Source organism: Podarcis liolepis, assembly GCF_965112155.1.
Source record: "Podarcis liolepis genome assembly, chromosome: 10".
In the NCBI taxonomy this organism is placed as follows: Eukaryota; Metazoa; Chordata; class Lepidosauria; order Squamata; family Lacertidae; genus Podarcis; species Podarcis liolepis.
In genome coordinates this window covers 33,544,590-33,571,873 of record NC_139562.1, presented here as the reverse complement: position 1 = coordinate 33,571,873, position 27,284 = coordinate 33,544,590, and the positions used below count along the sequence as shown (strand labels likewise).

Here is a 27,284-nt window from a genome sequence, read left to right as displayed (position 1 = left end):
ACCCAGAACAGCTGTTAGATGCTTCACATGACACAGCTTTATATAGGTTTGGAGCTGGAGGGATCTTCTTGTGGTGCGATATAGTGTTTGTGTAACTTTGCTTTGTCTTTTGTCTTTGTCCATGGAGTTTTCTTGGCAGGGATACTGGAGTGGCTTGCCGGTTCCTGCTCCAGGTGGATCACGTTTGGTCAAAACTCTCCACTATGACTTGTCCATCTTGGGTGGCCCTGCACGGCATAGCTCATAGCTTCTCTGAGTTATTCAAGCCCCTTCACCACAGCAAGGCAGTGATCCATGGTTGGACAGTGTTCTCGAAGCTACCCATGGGTTTGACCAAACTGCGGGAGGCAGTGGAAGATAGGAGTGCCTGGAGTGCTCTGGTCCATGGGGTCACGAAGAGTCAGACACGACTAAATGACTAAACAACAACAACTTTGCTTTGAAAGAAATAACCAAACTCCTATTTATTTTCATTTAAGACCATGGTTCATGTATTCTTTCTGCTATTTTGTCTCATTTACCTCAGACCCTGCCCCTTATCAACCAAATCTCCTCATGTTGTAATAACTGGCAAGAGGTCAAATATTTGCTTTGACCACAAAATTGAAAGGAAACTTTGAGTGGTCTTTGTTAGGAACAGTTTTCTGATTGGAGGAGAGCAGCATCCCGGGCAGTTTAATAACCCCCTTCCCACTCTGTTGGGGGCACTCAAGCCAAGAGCGCTTCTCTCTCTCTGTAAGTCTTGTCTCCTGAGTCTTGCCCCAAAAGGACACGATGCTTCGAGGAAGGACTGTGAGATGCTGCCTTTTGCTGATGCTCTTGACCATCCTGCCTACACGGCCTGCATTGGAAGGTGCGTTACCAACAATTGGGTGTCATTTCTCCCCCTAGTTTTCCTCCCCCCCCCCCCAATATTCACTGGTGCAAACCCATAGAAGGCTGGCTTAATTCCCACTGGGAAAGAATATGACAAGTTAATTGTGACTTATTGCTTTCCTGTCAGTAGGGCTTCCTATATGAGTGCCTGCCTTTAGATCTGGGCCTCTGTTTTGGTTAAGAAATATTTCTTAACAGTAGTTAATCAGGCTCAAGACAAATTCCCAAAGCACTCAATGTGCCCTCTTCTTTGGGAACTACTGTTGCCCGCCAGCTTTTGTCACCCAGGCTCGTTTGAATATGGGTTACAGCTTTTCAGCAACAATTCATAATTATGGGAACTAATGGCAGCACTCCTAACCTCTTTACCTCAGAGTAAGCTGCACTGAATTTAATAGGACTCAGGGGGAGATTCTAACCATGTTTGCTCAGGGGTTAGTTTAATGACAATGGAGGTTGCATTAGTCACAACTAACTTTTCCTTTGGTTTCAATGGGCTTTTAGTGTCACTGAAGTAAAGCTCATTGAGTTCAAGATTTACTCCAGGTAAGTGAGTACAAGAATGCAGTCTTAGGCACAACTAACCCATACCCTTCAACATTCCTCAAATGAAAACAGGAACATTTCTCAGTCCCCCTAACAATTGACCCCATTCCTCTACCCCCTAGGGAAACCCTCTAATTCCAATGTTATCTTATTTCAATCTTTGGAAGATTTACAAAAAGAAAAACACATACCAATTAATAACTTTTAGAAAGGGGCAATGTTAGACGTGGATGCACAAAGCATCTTAAAAATCGAGACTCCTTGCACCCTGCTCCACTCCCCCTTTCATTCCTCCTTGAATGGTCCTGATAGCCAACTCGGTACATGAAGCTGGATTTTAGGGTGGCAGCAGCCTCTCCTCCTCCTGACCCACTCTCCTGCAACTGCTGCAAACTGTCCAAGAGAAAAGGCCAGCAGCAGCAGCCACACAGAGTCCCTGGCGAGGCACCAGGATGTTCCTGCAGAGCTGCCACTGCCACTACTGCCACTGCTCTGAACAACCTCCAGCTCGTGCTCCTCTCCAAGCTCAGCAGCGGTAGCCCTGACGAGGAATTGGGGACATTCAGGGATCAGATCCCCAGCTAGCATGGCTTTTGTAATTCCAGAACTGTCCCCGAAAAACAGGGACACTTGGAGGTGATGCTAATCTTTTTGTTTGGTTGGAGTGCGCGCCTTTTGTGCTGTTTGTTGCAGTAACCGCAAGTAGAATATGACATAGGTTTAGCCAGCTTCATTACACTTCTGGTTTTATTTTGCACTGGAAGGTTTCCTAACAAAGAACGAGGACCCATCCTCACTTCTCAGGGACGCGGACTTATAAAAAATATTGGGGGGGGGGGCGGGAAAGCTCATGAATAATAAATAAGCTCATGAATATGCAAATAAAGTGGCACCGCCTCCTCATGAGCGAATAGGGGAGAGTGTGCTGCGCCTATTAATCAGCTCCGAAGGAAATTGGGTGGAGCTTTTGCTCGGGAGGGAGGGAGGGCAGGAGGCATGCAGCCCGACCCTGTGCATTTTGGGCTGGGGGAGGGGCGGCGATGGCGCTCTGCTGGAGGGGCGCCGGAGATTATTGGGGGGGCGGAGCCCCCCCAAATGAATTTTTGAGGGGGCTCGGGCCCCCTCAAGCCCCATGGAGTCGGTGCCTATGTCACTTCTGTTTGTGCCACGATTTCTAGGCAGAGTTATGTGATTTGTAGGCATGAGTGCAAGTGAGTGGGGTGGGTGGGTGTGGTCCCACCGCAGGAAACCCATTTGACTTTTGTTTTGATTTAGAGGTAAACAGTGAGTTTTCCCACTAAAGCAATGGGGCAAAATAAAGCCCTGCCTGGACCTGTGTCTACTTATGCCAGGCAACTGCGGAAAAAACTGGTGTGGATCGGTTAGAATTTATGCGAATGGGTTAAGAATTGATTAAGCTCGAGCTTGTTTGGAGGTTCTAGCATTGTCGGCCAATTGGTGTCAAAGAAAGACAGAACTTTTTTTATGTATGCTACTACAGCAGCAAGAATTCTCATCGCAAAGCATTGGAAGACTCAAGATCTACCCACTCTGGAAGAATGGCAGATGAAGGTGATAGACTATATGGGACTGGCTGAAATGACTGGGAGAATCCGCGACCAGGGGAAAGAGACGGCGGATGAAGATTGGAAAAAATTTAAAATTTATCTTAAGAAACATTATCAAATTGATGAATGCTAAAATGTTGAAGTTCTAGAAAAAAAGGGGGACTACAGCGGCAAAGATTAAGTAAAAGAAAAGAATAAACAAGGAACAAATTTGGTAAAAATAAGTGTTAGGATTTGCTGAAACAATTTTGGAAATTGGGATGTAGAAAGGGGAGGTTTGGGGGAGTCCGAGAAGCGAGGTTTATGAAAAAAGGATACGAAATTATACTTGTTTGTTTGTTTCTTTATTTGTCTGTATTGTCTATAAAAACTTTTGTAAAGCCAATAAAAAATATTATTATTTTTTAAAAAAAGAATTGATTCAGCTCTCTTAGTTTTTCCTACCTTGCAGTTCAGTGGTTGAAGCACATCAGCAACAAAATGGAACCTTTCCCCTTTCTTTCTTTCAGACACCAATGTGGCCCTTGCCGGAGAGGCTTCCCAATCCAGCAACATCCACCCGCTAGGAGCCGCTGGAAATGCCATTGACGGGTCCACAGCCAGTGATTTTAACCAGGGATCCTGCACCCACACAGATTCTGAAAGGAATCCATGGTGGATGGTAGACTTGAAGGCACAATATCAAGTACTCCGTGTCACCATCACCAATCGGAAAGACTGCTGTGCTCAGCGTCTTAATGGGGCTGAAATCCGAGTTGGGGACTCCGCAGAGAGAGGAGGCACCACAAATCCTAGGTACTGTATATGGATCGGATGCTTTGTAGCCAGGGAAGGGGAAGCTGAGGCCCCCCAGGTGTTATTGGAGTACCACTCCCATCATCTTGATCCATTGTCTATGTTGGTTCAAGCAGGTGGCAGTTGGAGTCCAACAATATTTGGAGGGCCATGGCTTTCCTATATCTTCCTTTCATGTAGAGAAGTTGTGAGGTATGATTTTCTGTTCTGCCCTGTTTTCGTCACATGCAGTTCATTGTCTGTTGCAGTTCACTGTCTGCCAAAAGCTATGTTATTATGTTTTGCTTTCCACTGTGGCAAAACTTCTGTCATGAACACACCAGCTCCAAGTGTAATCTTGCAGCTGGCTGCAGAATGCAGTCTGGACAGGGGGGCTGGGCTTTCATGCTGCCATAGGAGAGCCCGCAGCTGCCAGCATCAAGTCCCCCTGATCTTGGCTGGCTGGCTGATAAGGAAGGAACGGAGAGCAGGCTGGAACACAGCCAAAACTCCCCGGAAGCCCAAACAGGCGTGGAAAGTCAGAGACAGCCGGTCAGACAGACAGTCCGGAAATAGATTGCTTGGGTTTTTTTGCAATAAATCCTCCTTTTTAATTACTTGCACTTACTGTGTTATCAAGCCGGGAACCTGGACTCCTAACAACTACATAACTTATGTAATTTATATAATTCAGTATGTAAATTACGTAGGTTGCATTGTTCTGTTATGCCACGCAAGCATAGCTCTGACAGTAGAGCATGAGACTTTAAATCTCCAGGTCATGAGTTCAAGACCCACACTGGACAAAATATTCCTAATTTGCAGATGTTTGGGCTAGGTGACCATTATAGTCCTCTCCAACTCTACTGTTCTCTGATTCTATGTGGGGTTTTTTGCTGAAAAAAAATCTTCCATTATTGTTTAATGCTATTCATATTTTTTTTTAATGATTTCGTTTCTTTTCTAGATGTGCTACAATAAGTTCTTTGGGTGCTGGGGAAACAGAAACTTTTTACTGTGAATCATCGAAGGGCCAGTTTGTGACAGTTACCCTACCTGGGAAAGAATACCTCACGCTTTGTGAAGTCCAGGTGTTTGGATGTAAGATAGAGTCCCCTGGTACGTAGAAAAGATATTGTAATCTATTTGTGCGCAAAGAGACTGAGGCTGTGGACACACCCTGTATTTAAAGCACATTTAAATGCATGACTTTCCCCCAAGAATCCTGGGATCTTTAGTTTAGGATTGGCTTCTGTGATTCTGGAATGTCCAGCTTAAATGGGGCAGTTGACGGGTATAGTATACAGGCATAAACTCTTACTTTCCATGCTCTGCTGCTACCAAGCCTGCAACTGAAATAACAGTTTCCCCTGATTATACCCAGGCTCTCCTTCCCTCGCCTTCCTCACTTGTAGGGGATTCACCCACTGCTGAGATTTTGTTTCAGCACCAGACAAATACCGTACCCTCCAACATGTTGAGACTGAAAACTGGGATGCACATTTTTGAGCCCTAGGACCTCGCATACGATTGGGATCTCACATGTTTTTAGGCACCTGCTGAGAGCATGGCGAGAGCATTATTTAAGAATTAATTCAGCTCTCTTAGTTTTTCCTACCTTGCAGTTCAGTGGTTGATGCACAACAGCAACAAAATGGAACCTTTCCCCTTTCTTTCTTTCAGACACCAATGTGGCCCTTGCCGGAGAGGCTTCACAATCCAGCAACATCCACCCGCTAGGAGCCGCTGGAAATGCCATTGACGGGTCCACAGCCAGTGATTTTAACCAGGGATCCTGCACCCACACAGATTCTGAAAGGAATGCTTGGTGGATGGTAGACTTGAAGGCACAATATCAAGTACTCCATGTCACCATCACCAATCGGAAAGACTGCTGTGCTCAGCGTCTTAACGGGGCTGAAATCCGAATTGGGGACTCTGCAGAGAGAGGAGGCACCACAAATCCTAGGTATTGTATATGGATCGGATGCTTTGTAGCCAGGGAAGGGGAAGCTGCGGCCCCTCAGGTGTTATTGGAGTACCACTCCCATCATCTTGAGTTCAAGCAGGTGGGAGGTGGAGGCCAACAATATCTGGAGGGCCATGGGTTCCCCATCCTTTCCTTACATATAGAGATGTCATGAGGTACGCTTTTCTGTTCTGCCCTGTTTTCGCCACATGCAGGACTGTTTCCATTCCACAGCAGTTTGCTTCCTGCCGAAAGCTAACTTATTTTGTCTTGCTGTCTGCTGTGGCAAAACTACATAAGTTATGTAATTTAGTACAGTGGTACCTCAGGTTACATACGCTTCAGGTTACATACGCTTCAGGTTACAAACTCCGCTAACCCAGAAATAGTACATCGGGTTAAGAACTTTCCTTCAGGATGAGAACAGAAACCGTGCAATGGCAGCGGGAGGCCCCACTAGCTAAAGTGGTGCTTCAGGTTAAGAACAGTTTCAGGTTAAGAATGGACCTCCGGAATGAATTAAGCACTTAACCCGAGGTACCACTGTATGTATATTAGGCAGGTTACATTGTCCTGTTATGCCATGCCAGCATAGCTCCGACAGTAGTACACAAGACTTTTAATCTCAGGGTCATGGGTTCAAGATTCCTAAATTGCAGGGGGTTGGACTAGATGACCCTTGTGGTCCTTTCAAACTCTGCTGTTCTATGATTCTATGATTTCATTGGAATGGAAATGCAATGCAAATCGGGGAACATGATGTAGTCAATTACATACTGGTTTTGGACTGATCAGGAAATACTGATCATATCCACTGGATCAATTTCTGTTCCTCTCATGGGGTGAATTTGTCAACACTGGCCATTTCCAATTCTAGTTTGTCAACATTTTCTGGCATCCCTGCTTTACAGGATTATGGCACAGGGAGGACAATGGAGTGCAAATGTTCCAGACAGATCCCTAGCAATTTGATTTCCCAGAACATAGTAAAGATTTGCTTTCTTTTCTGACTTTTTCATGTGAGTTCAGGTTACTGAAAAAAATTCTTCCATTACTGTTTAATGCTATTTAAATAATAATGATTATAATAATAATAATATATGATTTGGTTCTTTTCTAGATGTGCTACAATAAGTTCTTTGGGTGCTGGGAAAACAGGCAGCTTTAACTGTGAAGCATCAAAAGGGCGGTATGTGACTGTTACCCTACCTAGGAAAGAATACCTCACGCTTTGTGAAGTCCAGGTGTTTGGACGGAAGATAGAGTCCCCTGGTACGTAGAAAAGATATTGTCATCTATTTGTGTGCAAAGAGACTGAGACTGTGGACACACCAACAGAATGGTTGGGGCCCGTTCCACGGAGGGGGGGGGGATGCACGGGGACACCCATTCTCAGGGATCACAGGTAGGAGGAGGAATTGTGCTAAGACCAGACCATGTCATTACCGAGGAGGCACGTTTAGTCATTGTTTCAAGTCTATCCCTGCCTCCGCGTCTAGTCTAGACCAGAAGGATACTGGAATCAACAAGGGAGACCCACATGCCAGGTAAATGATTCACAAGACGGCTGTCACCCATGACTTGGTCGTGGATGGGGGACTTGACCTGGCATGTGGTTCGATGAAGCAGATGGGCCTGTCCTTGCTGCTGCTTGTCCACCAGGTTTCTCTTACGCACAGCAACCCAGGACATATGGGTGGGTGGGTGCTGCAGTGATATTTAGAAAGTCATTAGCTTCCACCAGGCGTCCTATTGGGAAGACCCAGTTGTCTGAGTGCATGTTCTGGAAGGTGGGCGATAGGAGCAGTACAGGATTCCTTTTGGTGTACTGACCTCCCCGCCGCACCAAGGATTCCCTATCCAAGCTGCTTCAGGTCGTGGCAGATGTTCTCCTAGGGACACCTAGTTTGGTTGTCCTAGGGGATTTTAACATCCATGCTGACACGCTCTTACAAGGGGCCCCTCAGAACTTCATGCATAGTATGACCTCTCTGGAGCTGTCCCTGAATAAGTTTGACCCAACTCATAGTCGTGGACATGCCTTAGACCTAGTGTTCACCTTTATGAATGTGGGTGATCTGACACTAAGGAAAAGTGAAACAAAAGAAGTTCCATGGTCGGATCACTTTCTGGTGCACCTGGACTTCTCCACGACCCTTCCCATTTGCAGGGAGGTGGGGCCAATTTGTATGGTCCGTCCCCACCACTTAATGGATCCAAATGGTTTCCAGAGAGTGGTAGGGAATGTTTTATTCCGTATTGATGGTTTTTCAGCTGATTCCCTGGTGGCCTGCTGGAATGTGGACTTAACCAGGGCTATTGAGTGTCTGGCTCTGAAGCACCCTCTCTGATTGCATGGAGCCTGGACAGCCCCATGGTTTCCCCAGAGTTGAGGGCGATGAAACAATCGCTGAAATGGCTAGAGTGCCAGTGGTGGAAATCTCATTTTGAATTAGACCAGACATGGGTTAGAGCTGAACGTTGAGCCTACCAAGTGGCAATAGTGACATCGTAGAGGACCTTTCATCTGCAGAAGACAGCAGCAGGAGACTCTTTCAGGTGGTTTGCAATCTAACGGAACCACCTTTGCCGTTGGGGCCTGGTAAGGACCCCAAGATCTCCTGCAATGATTTTGCAAAAAATTTTGCAGATAAAGTCTGCAGAGTTTGCAGAGTTGGAAGGAGGTAGACTCCACCTTCCACCCTGGGAGCAGGGCTGGGGCAGAAGAGTGCTAGAGTCTTGTCTAGTCAAGTTGTATAGGATCAATTCCAATCTGTTACCTCCGAGGATGCGGACAGGCTGCTCGGACAAGTGAAACTGACCACCTGTCTCCTTGTCCATCCTGGCTCATAAAAGCGAGCCAGGAAGGGCTGGGCGATGGGCTCTGCAGGATGGTGACCTAGTGCTGGACCTTGGCACTCTGAGGTCACCATGCTCACAAGCACCAAAGTGAGAGTCTTTTGGTCTGGTACTGTGGCATGAGGACTCGCTCCAGAGCGCTGGACCAAAAATGGAGAGATCCGGCAATCAAACGGAAGCCAGGATTGGCTTCTGTGATTCTGGAATGTCCAGCTTAAATGGGGCAGTTGACGGGTATAGTATACAGGCATAAACTCTTACTTTCCATGCTCTGCTGCTACTAAGCCTGCAACTGAAATAACAGTTTCCCCTGATTACACCCAGGCTCTCCTTCCCTCCCCTTCCTCACTTGTAGGGGATTCACCCACAGCTGAGATTTTGTTTCAGCACCAGACAAATACCATACCCTCCAACATGTTGAGGCTGAAAACTGAGATGCACACTTTTGGGCTCTAGGACCTCGCATACGATTGGGATCTCACATGTTTTTAGGCACGTGCTGAGAGCATGGGGAGAGCATTAATTAAGAATTAATTCAGCTCTCTTAGTTTTTCCTACCTTGCTGTTCAGTGGTTGATGCACAACAGCAACAAGATGGAAACTTTCCCCTTTCTTTCTTTCAGACACCAATGTGGCCCTCGCCGGAGAGGCTTCACAATCCAGTACCTACAGCTCGCTAGGAGCCGCTGGAAATGCCATTGACGGGTCCACATCCAGTAATTTTAAACAGAGATCCTGCACCCACACAAATTCTGAAAATAATCCATGGTGGATGGTAGACTTGAAGGCACAGTATCATGTACTCCGTGTCACCATCACCAACCGGAAAGACTGCTGTGCTCAGCGTCTTAATGGGGCTGAAATCCGAGTTGGGGACTCTGCAGAGAGAGGAGGCACCACAAATCCTAGGTATTGTATATGGATCGGATGCTTTGTAGCCAGGGAAGGGGAAGCTGCGGCCCCTCAGGTGTTATTGGAGTACCACTCCCATCATCTTGAGTTCAAGAAGGTGGGAGGTGGAGGCCAACAATATCTGGAGGGCCATGGGTTCCCCATCCTTTCCTTACATATAGAGATGTCATGAGGTACGCTTTTCTGTTCTGCCCTGTTTTCGCCACATGCAGGACTGTTTCCATTTCACAGCAGTTTGCTTTCTGGTGAAAGCTAACTTATTTTGTCTTGCTGTCTGCTGTGGCAAAACTACCTAAGTTATGTAATTTAGTATGTATATTAGGCAGGTTACATTGTCCTGTTATGCCATGGCAGCATAGCTCCGACAGTAGTACACGAGACTTTTAATCTCAGGGTCATGGGTTCAAGATTCCTAAATTGCAGGGGGTTGGACTAGATGACCCTTGTGGTCCTTTCAAACTCTGCTGTTCTATGATTCTATGATTTCATTGGAATGGAAATGCAATGCAAATCGGGGAACATGATGTAGTCAATTACATACTGGTTTTGGATTGATCAGCAAATACTGATCATATCCACTGGATCAATTTCTGTTCCTCTCATGGGGTGAATTTGTCAACACTGGCCATTTCCACTTCTAGTTTGTGAACATTTTCTGGCATCCCGGCTTTACAGGATTATGGTACAGGGAGGACAATGGAGTGCAAATGTTCCAGACATATCCCTAGCAATTTGATTTCTAAAAACATAGCAAATATTTGCTTTAATAATAATAATAATAATAATAATAATAATAATAAATTTTATTTATATCCCGCCCTCCCCAGCCAAAGCCGGGCTCAGGGCGGCTAACAACAATCAAATAATCAAGCAATCAAAAAATCCAACAGTCTAAAAAAAATTTCATTATAAAAATTAATTTAAATCAACTTTATGGCAACCGTTAAGCAAACTTCTGTGCAGGTTGCCAGAGGAGGGAGTCAGGCTGCGCCCTGACCAAAGGCCTGATGGAACAGCTCTGTCTTGCAGGCCCTGCGGAAAGATGTCAAGTCCCGCAGGGCCCTAGTCTCTTGTGACAGAGCGTTTCTTTTCTTACTTTTTCATGTGAGTTCAGGTTGCTGAAAAAAATTCTTCCATTACTGTTTAATGCTATTTTTTATAATAATAATAATAATAATAATAATAATAATAATAATAATATATGATTTGGTTCTTTTCTAGATGTGCTACAATAGGTTCTTTGGGTGCTGGGGAAACAGGCAGTTTTAACTGTGAAGCATCAAAAGGGCGGTATGTGACTGTTACCCTACCTAGGAAAGAATACCTCACGCTTTGTGAAGTCCAGGTGTTTGGATGTAAGATAGAGACCCCTGGTAAGTAGAAAAAAATATTGTCATCTATTTGTGTACAAAGAGACTGAGGCTGTGGACACACCCTGTATTTAAAGCACATTTAAATGCATGACTTTCCCCCATGAATCCTGGGATCTTTAGTTTAGGATTGGCTTCTGTGATTCTGGAATGTCCAGCTTAAATGGGGCAGTTGACGGGTATAGTATACAGGCATAAACTCTTACTTTCCATGCTCTGCTGCTACTAAGCCTGCAACTGAAATAACAGTTTCCCCTGATTACACCCAGGCTCTCCTTCCCTCCCCTTCCTCACTTGTAGGGGATTCACCCACTGCTGAGATTTTGTTCCTCCCAATTGTTATGATTCTGCCATGTCAGGGAACCCTGGGAACTGTAGTGTTAAATGAGAGAATCTTTCATTAAAGGATAATTTCCCAGAATTCTTTGGAGGAAGCCATGACAGTTAAATCAGAAGCGAGATTCAACTATTTTGTTTCTTTGTATTTAAATGATAAATCAGGTTAAGTACACAGTATACCATCCATCATTATCATACCTGAAATTGGGACATGCGTTGCTGCTGGCTGAGTGACATGAGCTGTCCCACACTCTCACCCCTAAAAAAGCATGGTGAGAGCACAGCATTGGCACCCTGGGTTCATTAGAGGGCTGTGCCAGAGTGCTGGACCTTTGACACTCTGGTGCAATCCTGCTCACGAGCTGAGAGTCCTTTGGTCTGCTGCTGTGGCAGGACTCGCACTAGAATGCCGGACGAAGAAAAGAGAGATTCCCTAGGAGAGAAAATATACAAAATAAGAGCATTTGCAGATGATTTAGTCTTAATGGTGGAAAATCCTAAGGAAAGCATAGCAAAGGCTCTAGAGAAAATGGGAAACTTTGGAAGGGTCTCAGGTTTTGCTTTGAATAAAGAAAAAACAAAACTAATGGTAAAAAACATGGGAGATCAAGAGAAAAGGGAACTGGTAGAAAAATTTGGATTACAAATTGTAAAAAAAGTGAAATATTTAGGAATACAAATAACAATGAAAAATATAAATTTGTTTGAAGATAATTATAAAAAAAATTGGGAAGAAACAAAAAGAGAAATGGAATTTTGGACAAGATTGAATTTAACACTCTGGGGTAGAATTTCGGCTATTAAAATGAATATTTTACCAAAACTCCTGTTCCTTTTTCAAATGATTCCCATAATAGGTAAAGATGATTGTTTTAAAAAATGGAAAACGGACCTAACAAAGTTTATATGGCAAGGCAAAAAGCCACGGATCAAACATAAATTATTAACTGACATAAAACAGCGGGAAGGTTTCGGACTCCCAGACCTGAGACTATACTACGATGCGGCATGCTTTACTTGGATCAAGGATTGAATCAAATTGGATAACAGTGACATTTTGGACTTGGAGGGATGGAACAACAGATATGGTTGGCACGCCTATCTAATTTATAACAAAGTGGCAGTACATAAAGAATTTCTAAGCCACATAATTAGAAATGCATTATACAAGGTCTAGGTGAGACATAGAAGGTTGTTAGAACCGAAAACCCCATGGTGGGTCTCCCCGTTAGAAGTTATATCGGTTAAAAAGAAAAATACTATAGGAAGAATGGCGACATACCAGCAGCTCCTAAAGGAAGAACAGGGCCAATTAAAACTGAGACCATATGAAGAGGTGACCCAATACTGTACTACATGGTTACAATATCACCAAATTGCACATATATTTAATCAGGAAAAAATAATAGGATTTGAAAAAGAAGACTCAAAATTACAAAATGTATTATTACAAAACTCAAAAAAGAATATATCCAAAATGTATAATTTATTATTAGAATGGGAATTAAAGGATGAAGAAGTAAAAGAAGTTATGATCAAATGGGCATGTGATATAGGATATGTAATTCGGCTGGACCAATGGGAAAAATTATGGAAATATGATATTAAATTCACGGCATGTTATACAATAAGAGAAAATTTTATGAAAATGGGGTACCAATGGTACTTAACTCCGGTAAAACTGGCTAAAATTTACAAATTAAAATCGAATACCTGTTGGAGATGTAAAAAAGAAATAGGAACAATGTTTCACATGTGGTGGGAATGCCGACCTATCAAACGATTCTGGAATGAAATTTATGAAGAACTCAAAAAGATGTTTAAAATATCTTTCAGTAAAAAACCGGAGGCATTCCTTTTAGGTTTAATTACAAATGATATCCCCGACAATCAAAGGAAAGTATTCCTTTATGCAACAACAGCTGCCAGGATGCTTATAGTAAAAAACTGGAAAGGGAGAAAAATTCCATCAATGAAAGACTGGCAAATTAAATTTTGTGAATACATAAATCTGGCAAGACTCACAGCATTCATAAGGGGACAATCGGACCAGAAATTATTAAAAGAATGGGGTTGTGCTAAAGAGTATATGAAAAAACATTGTTCTGGAGTAAGTACGTATATTGGTATGTAATGAATGATGCTTTACAGGGTTAAAGGGGAAAAAATGGTGTTAAAAAAAAAAAGGTACAAAGATGGATGTAATCTAACCAGACACAACAATATAGTAAGAGTAAAATTTCTGAGGTCTTAGAACAAAGAAAGGAAGTCAATATGTGTATATGTACGTAATGATATGGTTTTTTTCTGTAGATGTGTGCTTTTTCGTTTTTGTTTAGTGTTATTTTGTTTCCTTTGCTTTTTTGCTTTTTTCTGTTTTTTTTGTATGTTCCATTCTTTTTTGTTTGTATAGTATTATTTTGGATTCAATGTTTGTAATTTTTGTTATGATTATGCATTGAAAATAAAAAAAGATGAGAAAAGAAAAGAGAGATTCCAGAATCAAGCAGAAACTGGGATTGGCTTCTGTGATCCTGGAACATTTCCCCTAAAATGGGGCTGTTGACGGGTATGGTATTCAGGTGTAACATTATTTAAAAGACAATAGGTTATCACAATTGCCAGTAAGGAAATACAGGATACAGCTATGCTATTAACGCAGGTGGCGCTGTGGGTTAAACCACAGAGCCTAGAACTTGCCGACCAGAAGGTCCGCAGTTTGAATCCCTGTGACGGAGTGAGCTCCCGTTGCTCGGTCCCTGCTCCTGCCAACCTAGCAGTTTGAAAGCACGTCAAAGTGCAAGTAGATAAATAGGTACCGCTCCAGCGGGAAGGTAAACGGCGTTTCCATGCGCTGCTCTGGTTCGCCAGAAGCGGCTTAGTCATGCTGGCCACAAGACCTGGAAGCTCTACACCGGCTCCCTTGGCCAGTAAAGCAAGATGAGCGCCGCAACCCCAGAATCGTCTGTGACTGGACCTAATGGTCAGTGGTCCCTTTACCTTTATGCTATAAACTAAGTCAATAAAAACATATTAAGAGGAAAACAATGTGTGGTCTATTATTATAAAGGCTTCACCCAGGCCCTGAAAGTGGACCACAGCTTGCCAGCCTAACTGGGAAATGGCAGGCAGGCTGCAGCACTAGCCCTGCCTCTGGGTCTGATTGGACTAAGCTGAACAGGCTTCACTCTGGTCAGCCCCATGGGTATTTAATCCCAGGTCCTAGTCCATCTCCTTGTCCAGTTTTGAAAAAACTATTTGTATATACTTCAGCTGTTGTGTAATGATGCCTACCAATGTAACATCAAATTGTAATAATAACTTTATTTTACTTTACTAAGAAACACACCAAGTACAAGTTATAACCGATCAGTGGTCCAGTCCTCCAACAGGTCTTGACAAGCAAGTCCTGGCAGGCGAGCGTGTTGCGCATTGCTGGGAAGTCCGTCGGTGGGAATAAGTGTGCTGTGTATGTTACTTGGGTGGGTGGGTGAATCCCCTCCCCCTTGAAAAAGGGGCGGTAGGCCAAATAGGTTTGGGAACCTCTGGTCTAGAAAGTTCACATCTACTATATTCACTGACTTTCCTGTGGGACATTGACAAAATTCTTCTCGAGTTCTGTGCTATTTGGGGGTTTGCGATACCAGTGAACACTATCAACCAAGTATACAGTGGTACTTTGGTTTGCATACGTTTTGGATTACAAACACGTCAAACCTAGAAGTGCGTGTCCCGGTTTGCAACTTTTTTTTGGATTACAACCCATTTTTTTTGGATTACAAACAATTTTTTTTGGGAGGCCTCATTGGCAAAAGCACGCCTTGAGTTACAACCTGTTTTGGTTTACAAACGGACCTCCAAAACGGATTATGGTTGTAAACCAAAGTACCGCTGTGCTTTGTTTCTTTTAATAAGATTTCGCATGGCTCAGTGAAACACATAGGAAGTCTTGCTTTGACATTTAACATATGTTTTGTCTAGGAGATGAAGAGGGGACCGCATCTGGAATGGAAGAAGCATAAGGTTGGTAAATGATCCTAAGATAACACATGCTCCAAAAGCCTAAAACATTATACACTAAACATGAACAGTCAATATTTATTTAGCTGGTTAGTTTGAATCAATATGGTAAATTTGGTCGTTTTCACCTCACCAAACATTCCCAGCAACTGGACGCTTGTCCCTCTTGTTCCTAAGCCTCTATAAGGTGCTAATTTCATCTTGCACGGCACAGCCCTCCATCCCACTCACCCCCATCACAATCTTTAAGGCAGTGACCTGGGGCCCTTCAGATCTTATTGGACTTCAACTCCCACCATTCCCAGCCAATATGGGCAATGACCAGGGATGATGAAAGTTCCAGATGCGTACAGTTATCCAATCATTTTTTTCTGCTGAGAGCTACAAGTGGATTTGTGTGTGTGTGTGTGTGTGTGTGTGTGTGTGTGTGTGTGTGTGTGTACACTCTTTTATTGTGTGCATCCTGCTATATTCCACGCACACTAGTGGGTAGGACAAAGCGCAGTGGATGAGGAAACCTCCCATAAAAACCTTTCTGCTGCTCCCACCAGATACATGTTGTTGTTATTGTTGTTGTTATTTATTAATGAGGCATGGCAGTGCTATCTGGAGCAAATAACCCAATAATATGATGCTTCTAGTCAAGACATACCCACTTGGAATGTACAAACTGCAAAAGTGAACAGGGGCTTTCATCCCAATAGCCAGAAAGCAGCCACTCTAAGGAGACAGGTGGAGGTGGGCAGATGAGGACCCTTTCCCCTCATCAACTGAGGAAGCTCAGTGTGTCAGAATTGGACAGTTCTTGTTTTGGATGTAGACCCATATAATCTTCTCCCCATCTTGAATTCTGCAGGACATCCTGTGTGAAAAGGAAGAAATATAAGTTCAAAGTAAGTTCATTTTCACTTCTCTTCAAATTCACTAACCTCAAACTTAGGCCTACCTCATTTTTTTATTTTATTTTTTGGCAGAGGTTTATAAGGGCTGGTGTGGGAAAATGATTACTTGTACATAAGAGCATGAGCAGAGTTCTTATTATTGCAGAGTGATAATAAGAACTCTGCTCTTGCTCTTATGTACAAGCAATCATTTTCCCACAGGCTGGTTCTGAACTCTGTATTGGACTGAATTTGGGGTGAAATTTGGGGTGAAATTTTGGGCTTCCACTTAGACAGATCCCCCAAATTTGGCAGAGAGGCTTGCTTCAAATTGGCACCATTATTTCACATGCTGAACAGCTACCAACCTATAGGAAGTGAAGTTTTAGGCTATGCAGGTCTGACTTCAGTCGCTTCCAAACAAAATGTATATTGATCAATCGTCCTGATTTGTTTTCACAAAACTTGCACAGAGGTTATATGGCGTCACCATCAAAGGATTATGCTGCATTTCCACTATGGTTTCACTTCATTTTTCTTACTGGAAACATTGGGGGGAGGGTTGGGGGGGAGCAGATTTTTTGTCAGGGAACTGCCATCAGAGTCAAGAGGAGAGGTAAGGCTCCCTAATGATGCAGGGGAGGGAACAAGCAAGGAGAGAGAGAGAGCTTCCACTGGGGAAGGAAATCAAGCTAACACCAGGAAGAAAGGGGAGGCTGAGAGTACTGCGGAGGGAAGGCTCCGAGACTCTTCCAGTGAGATCAGCGGGGAGAGCACAGGACCTCCGCTTGGTATGCCTACACTGCGCAGAAGGCTTCCGCGCAGAGAATCTAGGAGGAGACTTGGAGTCAAGGAACTTTTATGTTGGAAGAAATTTAGGAAACGCCCACTGACGGATTCTGCCAGTGACTGAGACAGTCACATTGTAAGGGCTGTCCAGCCAGGGAAAGGTTTAGCCATATAACCAGCTTGGAGCAGTTTGCGGTTTACGCACAAGCAACCCCAATTCCCATTACATTTGTTGTAAAAGAGCTGTTTATGGTTGCCAGAACAGTTTCCATTGGTTTAGGTGTACTGATGGATAGCAGTGTAAAAGGGACCAGCTAGAATTTGTTGAGATTTGCGATTCTGTTCTTTAATCAGCTCTTTTTGCCTTTTTTTGTATTCTAGATCTGTTCGGCACAGCTTTCCCTTTTCCTGACGAAACAGTTGTTGTTGTTTAGTCGTTTAGTCGTGTCCGACTCTTCGTGACCCCATGGACCAGAGCACGCCAGGCGAAACAGACAAAAGCTATTATGTCTTGGATTCCACACACTAGTACTGGCAGCATTTATTCTTTGCAAGAGATTAGTTCCAGAGTTACAGACATGAAATCCCTTTTCTTTCCTGTTGGTACTACAACAAATTCAATGTCTGGCAAGAGACAAAGGAACCCTCGATTTAGACCTGAGCAGTACCACAGTCTGCTCACCTCAAATCTGCTATCCACAGCCCTGTCCTATTAGGCACATTTCCTAATAGGAATCCTCTTTATCTTACTATTCTCCATGATTTAGGTTGTCTGTCTGATTTTTATTTTCAGAAGATTGCAGGCTGAAAATGTATTATACGTGTTATAGATCAACATCATCTGATTTATTTTCACATTTCCATGTTTGTATGTACAAGGGAGCAATGCATAAAGAAGAAATAACTATGTAAGTGCTTCTTATTTTAACAGAGATTAAATATGGTTGTGCCTCAATTTTTTCATTTGTTTGTTTTATATTGGATCCTATTGTTTGTAAGAAGAAAACAGAAGACTTGGATCTGACAGCTGTCTACATATAGTTCCATTTGATTATTAAGAAAAGGGCCTTAGCTTAGTAGCAGAGCCTCTGCTTTGCATGCAGAAGGTCTTGGGTATAATCCCTGGCACCTCCAGCTAGGGCTGGGAGAAACTCCCACCAGGAGCCCCGGAGAGTTGCTTTCAGTCAGTGTAGACAATATTGAGGTAGGTGGACCAATGGTCGGATTCCCTATAAGGCCAGCTTTCTCTGTGTGTCTGTGTATAATGTATATATTTATCAGGTTCAATTCCTACCAGCTCCAGGATCTTGGGCTGTAGAACACCCCTCTCTGCCTGATGCCCTGGATAGAGTAGATAAGATTAGTCTGTCAGCTGAAGTTAGCATCGTAGGTGAGTGTCCTCCTCCTGCATATGGATGGCTCTGTTGCATCTGGAATATTGCTTTGTAAGCAATCTTTTGTAAGCATCCACTTTCTTTCTGCTCGTTGCAGAGCATAGGCTGTCTTGCATGCACTGGCTTTGTGGGGGAGATGATGGGTTAAATGGGAGGCCCCCATCTGTATACAGAGAACTGTAGTGGGTGACTTTAAACCAGAACATTTTCCTCCATAGCAGAGCATCTACCTGCTGTGCAGGGGGAAAGCCTCTCATTTCAGTGGCCTTGCAAAAAACAAAATATGGGTGTGCAGTGGAGTGGCTTCTCAGTGTGAACCTCGGGTCAGACTATTGAGCCATCTTGCTCAGTCCTGTCCAGTCACAGGCAATGGCTCTCCAGGGTTTCAGCAGATGTCTCTTTCAGCCCTGCCGAGAGATGCCAGAGACTGAACCTAGCAGCTTCCGCGTGCAAAGTAGGTGCTGTAATCCTGAGCGCTGGCCCTTCCCCAAGTCAGTAGCTGGTCAGCACAGCCACCAGAGAATATCTACCATGGCCACCCACCACACAACCATTTATCCATGTGCATCCTGCTAATTCCATGATGTCATTAGGGTAGCTACTACGATAGCTGCTTGCACTATTCTTTTAAAAGCTGGATTGCTCTCCTGCCCGTTGTGCATCCCAGACAGTCAGAAAGCAGCAGTTCTATAAAACATTTCATTTCCAAAGTAATTGTGATGATTGGCTGAGATCATACCTTATTTTCTCTACATTCACATAAGACTCTGAAGATTCAGTCATCTGGCTAGCATAGTGTCACCAGTTATTTCAAGAAGAGGAAGGGTAGTGTATTCCCTTTGGGAGATGACTACATTCCCTTTGAGTCAGGAATAGTGTGTGTGTGTGTGTGTGTGTGTGTGTGTGTGTGTGTGTGTTTGTAAATGTGCTTTGGGAAAAGCGAACACATAATGTTCACTTGCAAGGATTGTTTCCTGAATACGATACAAGCTGCACTGTCCCCAGTCAGTTTCCAGTGTGTCACATCCTTCTGAATTAGTCGGGCAGGGAGGGGGGTGGCGGTGGCAGCAGGAATGTCAGGAAATGACAAATTCCTGGTGTGATGCAAAGCAGTCCCAGGGGGGCAATAGGACTGTAGTAAGTATAAATTTGGCTTGTCCAGAAACAGCCTGAGAGTCATTCTTGGGAACACTGGATTGAACCGAAAACCATGGTAGGTGGGATTATTCCTTGGTCCTCAAAAACTCTGTAGCCATTTATTTAGAAGAGCTTTGTCCTGGTTTCTGCTAGTTTATAAAATAATGGAGTTTACCAAAAAAGAGAGACCCTATTTCTTATTCCACTGATTTAAGCAGAAGGTAAAGTCAATGATTATAATCCTGCTTTACTTTGTATCATTCTTATGGGTCACCACTTAATTGGTGAAACTTCCAACATGTGTGATATGCTAAAACAAGCAGGTAGATGATACACAGTGCTTGTTTGGAAGAGTATTAAGGACAGGTTTTTATTACTTTGGAAGAGACCTCCAGATGACAGCTTGTGTTATTGCACAGCATTACAAATAAATAAATTTAAGATTTGGTAAATAAGTCCAGCAAATGAATATGGGATATTAGAGAAGATGGGTTTGCTAGTAAGTGCCAGGAATCTTGCTTTGGAGTGGCTATGTTGTGGAAGTTTCACTCTGAGATGTTTTTTGTCTGGAGAATAGATTGTGTATGTGAATTATCTGGGTGTCCTTCCTTTCTTTTCCCTGTGGGCTGTAGACACTTCTTATTTGATAAGCCCCAGGGCCTCCTGCTCTCTATATCGGCATGCTACAATCTACTGCATGAGTACTTGTCAAACGTGACAGGGTGACATTAGATTAGGGCTGTGGCTGGTAGCGCACATTTGATAAGACAAGCAACGAGGGCAGATAATTCTTTGGTGTGTGATATGAAGCACTGAAGGAGAGTGACAACCAGGAAAACCTTTTTCAAAAGAAATGATGACATTAATAAAGAAAAACATGCAGTTGTGCCCAGGCCTCCGACAGACATAACAGTCAACAAACGGGACATGAGTGCCATAGTGCTCTCTCACTGTTGTTCTCCAGCAAGTGGTATTCAGAGACATCCTTATCCTTACCTTTAGAGTCAAAGTCTGATAGGATCTGCTCAAAGGAACCGCTGGTGTTTATAGGATCTAGCTATACAGTGTTACCTCGGGTTACAGATGCTTCAGCTAACAGACTCCACTAACCCAGAAATAGTACCTTGGGTTAAGAACTTTGCTTCAGGATGAGAACAGAAATTGCACAGCTGCAGCAGGCGGCCCCATTAGCTAAAGTGGTACCTCAGGCTAAGAACAGTTTCAGGTTAAGAACGGACCTCTAGAACGAATTAAGTTCTCAACCTGAGGTACCACTGTACTAGGGGGAAAGGTGGTGTCAATGTCCCAGATGCATCTGCAAGCCTGGCTGCCAGAGTGTGCTGTTACCTTTCTAAATGCCCTTCTCTCTCCCCTCCCCCCAGCTTCCCATCAAGGTTATGGAGGACAACTTTCCCCCTCAAACTTTTGATCCTACACATCACTTCCATGTCGTACTGCTGGATCAGAGAAGCAGGCTTCGGGAGCACATCAGGAGTCTCCGGGAGATTTCACGGAGAATCAACAAACTGCACAGACGCTCTCTAATCGCCCATTTCACTGGGAGTTCTTTAAGTGCCGCAGGAGCCATCGTGGCCATCGTGGGGCTGTCCTTGAGCCCTGCAACATTAGGGGCATCCCTTTTGGCTTCCGGGGTGGGCCTAGGAGTGGCGGCTGCAGGAGGGGCTGTCACTGTGACTTCCGACCTCTCCTTAGTCCTCTCTAATTCCAGGGAGGTGAGGAAGGTCAAGGAGATTGCAGTGAGCTGCCATGCTCAGATGAGAGAAATCATGCACTGCCTGGAATTCTTGCACCGCAGCCAGGGCCCGACGGATCCTAGGTTACTGCCGGCTGAGAGAAATGCCTCCGTCACACTGTACAATTCCATCTGCTTCTTGGTGTTCTGCGGCTCCCACAGCTTCCTGGTCCCCGAGCACAACGAAGAGGTGACCAAAGTCAGTCATGCTGTGCTCAAGGCAAAAGTCCAGAAGCTGGCAGAAAGCCTAGAAGCCTGTGCAAGGCCCATGGATGAGATCTGCGAACTTTTGGAGAACAGGAAAGAATCCCCCCTGAAGACAAGAAGAATAGCACTCTAGGAGGATGTCCAAGGTCAAAATCACCCACATCCTCTGAAAACGACGACGGGGGCCTAAAAGACCTAAAACACACTGTGTTATTCCTATTAGGATTGTGCCAAATCAGAGTTTTCTCCAGGCATTTCTCAATACTTGCAGCCAACACCCCTCAGGGGCTCAGTCTGTATTGCACATGTTATGTCTGTGCACAGCAAATAGAAATTGTAGCAACACAAGTGCTGGTCTATGCTATCAGCACATCCCAAGGTCTGCCTCACAGCACATCATACCTTGCTTTTTTGGGGGGTTTGGGGAAGACTTCCACATTTCTCATTTGGTGCTAAAACACTGAACTCGATGCAATTAATGCTTCTGCATGCATGTACTCCAGTATACTTTCCCCCATAGCTGTCAACTTTTCCCTTTTCTTGCAAGGAATCCTATTCGGAATAAGGGAATTTCCCTTAAAAAAGGGAAACATTGACAGCTATGCTTTCTCTCTCCGCCCCCCCCCCCCAGGGTAATCAGGAGAAGTAGACAGGGACACTTGCCAAAGCTCTGATTAAATTTTTCTCCCACAGCGCTGAGCTAGGTGAAAACTGTGGTCGTGAGGGAACCAGAGCCAGCCTAGGAAGGAAATGGCTGCAGATTCCAGAACTTGCAGTTTCCAAAGCTCTGCGAGGCAGATAATGAGGGCGTCAAAGGCCAGAGAGCCTGAATGAACCTGAATATTTTCCAGTGATGTTCTTAGTAGCGGATGGGAATTGCACTCGCAAGTGCGGCAGGAGTTTAATGAGTTTGGCTTTGGTTTGTCGCTCAAACTTCACCCGCTCTTTATCATGCATTCTTCCAGTACAGGCAGGCAAATTAAGGCTCCATTAACTTTAGTCTTAGAATCATAGAGCGGGAAGGTGCCCAGAGAAGGTCACCTGGTCCGACACCCTGCAATGTAGGAATCGCAGCTAAAGAATCCCCATGATTCCTATGTGCTTATTCCTTCAAACCAGCCCTGGGGGGCAGGGGGGGGGGAGGGTGCTGCCTGCCTGCCTCCTTCTCCTCACTCTTGGTTTTGCCCTTGTAGAACTCACAGGGAGGAGGACAGGAACAAAGGTAGAATCAGTACCTCCACCTGCTATTGGCTGTGGCTCAAATATGGTTGGCCTCCCTTCCTTCTGCCCTACGAACCTAGTGGGCAACAGCTGCCATTCCTAGCTTTAACCACCACCTATCTAAAGTGGGTGCTCCCCCCTCCCACACCACATGCTCAGGGACATGGTGTATTGATGTATTTTTGTATTTATTTGTTTTGGGTAATTTAAATGTGGATTTGAAGTTTCTATTTAAAGAAATAATAATACAGCCACGACAAGATGGAAGAGCTCATTCTACAGAGCCAAAGTTTGCTATATCTGAGGCATGACAATATCCTTGTTTGATGTTCCCTTCCCCTTGTCTGTTCCCCACAGACCCCACCATCAAATGACCTGGGAAAGATGAGCAGATGGGACTAGCAATTCACGTGTGATTTTTTTTTAAAAAAAAGTCACTTCACCCTTTTTTTCAGATTTGAAAAGTGGAGAACTGAACTTGCAATTAGAAAAATGAACAACCAAGGGAAACCAAAGCTGACAGACACATTTCCCCATGCCTACTCTAAGACAGGGGATGCGGGTGGTGCTGTGGGTTAAACCACAGAGCCTAGGACTTGCCGATCAGAAGGTCGGCGGTTCGAATCCCCGTGACGGGGTGAGCTCCCGTTGCTCGGTCCCTGCTCCTGCCAACCTAGCAGTTCGAAAGCACGTCAAAGTGCAAGTAGATAAATAGGTACCGCTCCGGCAGGAAGGTAAATGGCGTTTCCGTGCGCAGCTCTGGTTTGCCAGAAGCGGCTTAGTCATGCTGGCCACATGACCCGGAAGCTGTACGCCGGCTCCCTTGGGCAATAAAGCGAGATGAGCGCCGCAACCCCAGAGTCGGTCACGACTGGACCTAATGGTCAGGGGGCCCTTTACCTTTTACTCTAAGACAGAGCTTATGATATGCAAATGTCTGTAAATATATGCAGATGTGAGAGTGACTTGTGACGTCAGTTTTGTGTCTTCAAAACACTGCTGATGAGCAAGAACTAAGCAGAAGAATTAGGTAGAAGATGGGACAGCTGTTCTTGTTGGCATCAGTTTGTCTAGAGAGACAATGGAATAGTGCACCATCGGGGATACAGTCAAACCATTGGAGAGTTACAGCGCCTGCTGTGGCTGTAGAGAGCAATGTGGGAGAGACATGTTTTATTGCAGCTGGGGCAGATGAAAGCATTTGGTTGTGCTGTTACAGGTACATTATGGCGTTTCCTCTCTCTGCCTTCCTCCCAGCGGTCATTTCTCCTCTGTGGGATGGTATCCCTTGGAAAACAGCCATGAAAAGTTGGAAGAGAGAAGAGGTAGAACTGGGCAGTGGGTATGTTGCTTACGAGGGCAAAACAACTTTACATGAGTAGTGGGGAGGACACTGCATAATGGTACGGGTGGCCTGTGAAGATAAGGAGATGCTTTGAAAGATGCATGTAAGCTCAGACGCAGGTTTACCAACTTGGTGAGAACTAGGCCATAGATTACACACAGTTATGCTATACTTCAAAGACCTGTTTGATGCTCTTTATTTCTTCGCTTGTGGCTCAGGCTCAGGTGGAATGGTGGGCAAGAGACAAGATTTACGTAAATGTACTGGATCCTAAGGAATTTGTGTACGGGGTGAGCTTCCTCTAAACTGATCCTTGACTTTCTGCTCTTTGGAGGAAGGGACAAGAGACATGGCCAAAAGGATCTGCTTGCTATTTTGGGTATTTGTAAAACCAAGGAACAACTTGCACAGATAACTAACTCTGATCCAATACAAAATACAAATTAAATGAATGAGCACAAAGTAACCTTGTGTCTGCGTCTATTTGTATAGATTGTTTACTCACAAAACTGCTTATTCAAGCAATGGGAATGCCACAGCAACCTTAGTGGAGGCAGGCTGCTTTGAATATAGTTAATGGAGAGTTAAAGTGCATTCGTAATAATGCATTTATTTTCAAACATGCAGGTTGTGTAGGTATTAAGGGGTGCAAAAATAAGCACACTGGCCGTCTCCTTAAATCAAAGCAGAATCAATCTGCTTCTTTACAAGTTCTTCTCATGAGGGAGTTTTGGGCTTCTGGGCTTGCTAATGCTATCTGTCACACAGAGTGCTGGTTTAGATTTCCTGCCTATTGCCTATTGTTATATAAGGACAGGATGTAGCATAGTTGGACTCCAGTAACTGAGGGCTCAGGGACGTCATCATTTCCACAGTGCTCACGCACGTAGCCAGGAGTTTTTGCAATCATGCCGCTTGGGTATTGGAGATCCTTCAGTATCCAGAATGAGTCCCTGGGGATACTTTGCTGGGACTTTCTGAAAATCGCTGTCAATCAACTGCTAGGTTTAGGTTTGGCACATCCAAGGAAGAACTGCTTCTGATTTTATTTGGTATTATTAATCATAAGGATTTATACCAGCCCTTCAACAAGTTTCCTTTTGCAAGATTTGCAGGCAAATCTCTTAGACTCATTTATTGAATCTGATATCAGAGGGCTGTTGCTGGGTAAGATGTTGCTGTGTGAGTCTGTGAAGAACCCTCGACTTTCATACAGTTTATGACTTTTAATCCCCTCCCTGCTATTTTGTTAAAACACATGTACAAGTAAGGATCGCTGCCACATTTTTAAAAAGACACTTGGGAGGTGCACTTATGAGCATGCACAAAGGGAATGCTTCCTCGACAATCCAGAAACCATCAAACTGAGCTATGTGATTTAGTGTCCTTCGCTAGCCTGACCCAGCAGTGGCTAGAGGGCTAAGAGTATACTTCGGAGGACTGGGTTCAAAGGGCCACTTACCCACAAAACTTTGCTGCGTGACTTTGAGCCAGTCTCCCTTGCTCAGCCTAGCCAACAAGGCTGCTATGAGGCCTCTTTTTGCGCAACTTAAGAAAACAATAAAAAAATTAAAAAACAAACAAATGCAAGCCAATTAAAATACAGCATCAGCTTCAGAAGATGTAACTAAAAACTTCATTTTAAAAAATGCTTTCAACAGCTTTGTTGTTTCTATGATAATAAAAGATAGGGAACTATACAGTGGTACCTTGGTTTAAGAACTTAATTCGTTCTGGAGGTCTGTTCTTAACCTGAAATTGTTCTTAACCTGAAGCACCACTTTAGCTAATGGGGCCTCCAGCTGCCGCCGCACCGCTGGAGCACGATTTCTGTTCTCACCCTGAAGCAAAGTTCTTAACCCGAGGTACTATTTCTGGGTTAGCGGAGTCTGTAACCTGAAGCGTATGTAACCCGAGGTACCACTATAGTTGCTTTTCGACTCCCCCCATCATGGTGCCCCAATGGACCATTACAGATCCCAACACATCATAACTAGTTTATGTTTTATGTTTAGGTTTGCTTATAAGTCGCTTTGGATTTTCCTGAACAAGATAAAGTAACTAACAAGTTCAACAAACAGACAAACTTAAATTGTAAATCACTTAGAGGTTCTATCAAGCAGGATATATATGTTGTTGAATAAATTTTGTTAAATAAATATATGGATTTTATTTCCCTTCCCCCAACCCCTCGGGATCTCCTAACATTTATTTATTACACGACAAAAGTGCTCCCTTTTCTTTCCGAACTCGTCATCCCCGCAGCTATTTTCCTCTTGTTAGTTCCCGACCTCGCTTGCCCTCCAGAGGTGAACTGCAAGTCCCAGAACCCTCCGCGCGGACAGCAGCCCTCGCGGCTTTTTGGACTACAGAGATAATAGAATGAAGAGTACCACATCTCTCATTATCTAATGTACTGTATATAAACTTTTGAGCGCTACATTGGAATCCATTTTTAAATCTCACCAGGGGAGGAAGGCACTGCTGTCTAAAGCCGGGAGTTTACTTGGCTGTGACTAGGCATCAGCGCGCCCACATCCTAACAAAAAGTAGTAAAAAGGAGCTCGTGGCTTTTCTAACGTAGTTCTTGCGTCAGAGTGCTTACTTATTTTATAAAAAAAGTTTTATAAATTTGCTTAGCTAATGCCAATTCCGATAATGCCGATATGACCCGCATATTGCAGTTTGTGGGGAACGTGGCTGACAACCCTGCAGTGCAGTCCACTATTAAAATTGCAGTTCACGTACCAGGCTGAAGGTGCGTTTGAATCCCTGGCTTAACATTCCGCATAGAAAATGCACTTTTAAGCTACAGCAAAGGTCAGTTTTGCTTGCACAGCGCTTCAGCCAGCCAGTGTCCTTCCTCCCGGCATGTCACATGGATGGAAGCGCCGTGCATCCTTGACTTGCACGTGGACGACCTGCGCTTTTATTTACTTCTTTTTAATTGCATCGACACCCTTTTCTCCCGAGAAGCTCGAGGAGGGGTAATGGGGTATGCGTGGCTCGTCCCAGCTCCATAGTACACTCATGATGACGACAGCCCTGCGAGATGGGTTGACTTACCCAAGATCATTCTGCAAACTTCGTGGCCGAGTAGGGATTCGAACTCAGATCTCCTCCTATGTGCTGATCCTACACTCTCACCACTACACCAGAGACGTGTTGTTTTTGTTTTGTTTTTAAGTGCTTCCAAACAATTACATTCGCCGCATGAAATAACACCCGAGGTATAAGGCGCAGGCTTCTTTCCCCGTTAAGCGCCTCCAAATTCCGGCACAATTTTCTCCATTGAAGTGGAAGACGGCTACACTGCAACCGGAA

General features: G+C 44.3%; 2 protein-coding genes and 1 long non-coding RNA gene across 3 annotated transcripts; 2 read left to right on the top strand and 1 right to left on the bottom strand.

Annotated features, from left to right (window-relative positions):
• Positions 1–688: 688 nt before the first annotated feature.
• Positions 689–17,323, top strand: LOC310687551 (uncharacterized protein). Its single transcript, XM_083462775.1, has 10 exons — positions 689–853; positions 3,500–3,785; positions 4,732–4,883; positions 5,448–5,733; positions 6,854–7,005; positions 9,216–9,501; positions 10,726–10,877; positions 15,195–15,236; positions 16,090–16,126; positions 17,285–17,323. Exons 1-8 carry the CDS (start codon positions 775–777, stop codon positions 15,233–15,235), a joined length of 1,434 nt encoding a protein of 477 aa, XP_083318901.1. The 5' UTR covers positions 689–774; the 3' UTR covers position 15,236; positions 16,090–16,126; positions 17,285–17,323.
• LOC310687578 lies at positions 14,490–27,212 on the bottom strand. Its single transcript, XR_014516478.1, has 3 exons — positions 27,027–27,212; positions 15,886–16,095; positions 14,490–15,215 (listed from the first exon to the last, which is right to left on the bottom strand). It is a non-coding gene; the product is annotated as an uncharacterized lncRNA (long non-coding RNA).
• On the top strand, positions 19,462–23,379 carry APOLD1 (apolipoprotein L domain containing 1). The gene is made up of 2 exons (XM_083462807.1): positions 19,462–19,510; positions 20,817–23,379. Exons 1-2 carry the CDS (start codon positions 19,508–19,510, stop codon positions 21,525–21,527), a joined length of 714 nt encoding a protein of 237 aa, XP_083318933.1. The 5' UTR covers positions 19,462–19,507; the 3' UTR covers positions 21,528–23,379.
• Positions 27,213–27,284: the final 72 nt, after the last annotated feature.

What these genes read in the sequence shown, in the direction of transcription:
- LOC310687551 (XM_083462775.1), top strand. Translation starts at nt 775, where the DNA reads ATGCTTCGAGGAAGGACTGTGAGATGCTGCCTTTTGCTGATGCTCTTG. An exon ending in ATGTAAGATAGAGTCCCCTG is followed by an intron (nt 4,884 to 5,447) that starts GTACGTAGAAAA and finishes TCTTTCTTTCAG; the next exon opens with ACACCAATGTGGCCCTTGCC. An exon ending in GGAGGCACCACAAATCCTAG is followed by an intron (nt 9,502 to 10,725) that starts GTATTGTATATG and finishes GTTCTTTTCTAG; the next exon opens with ATGTGCTACAATAGGTTCTT.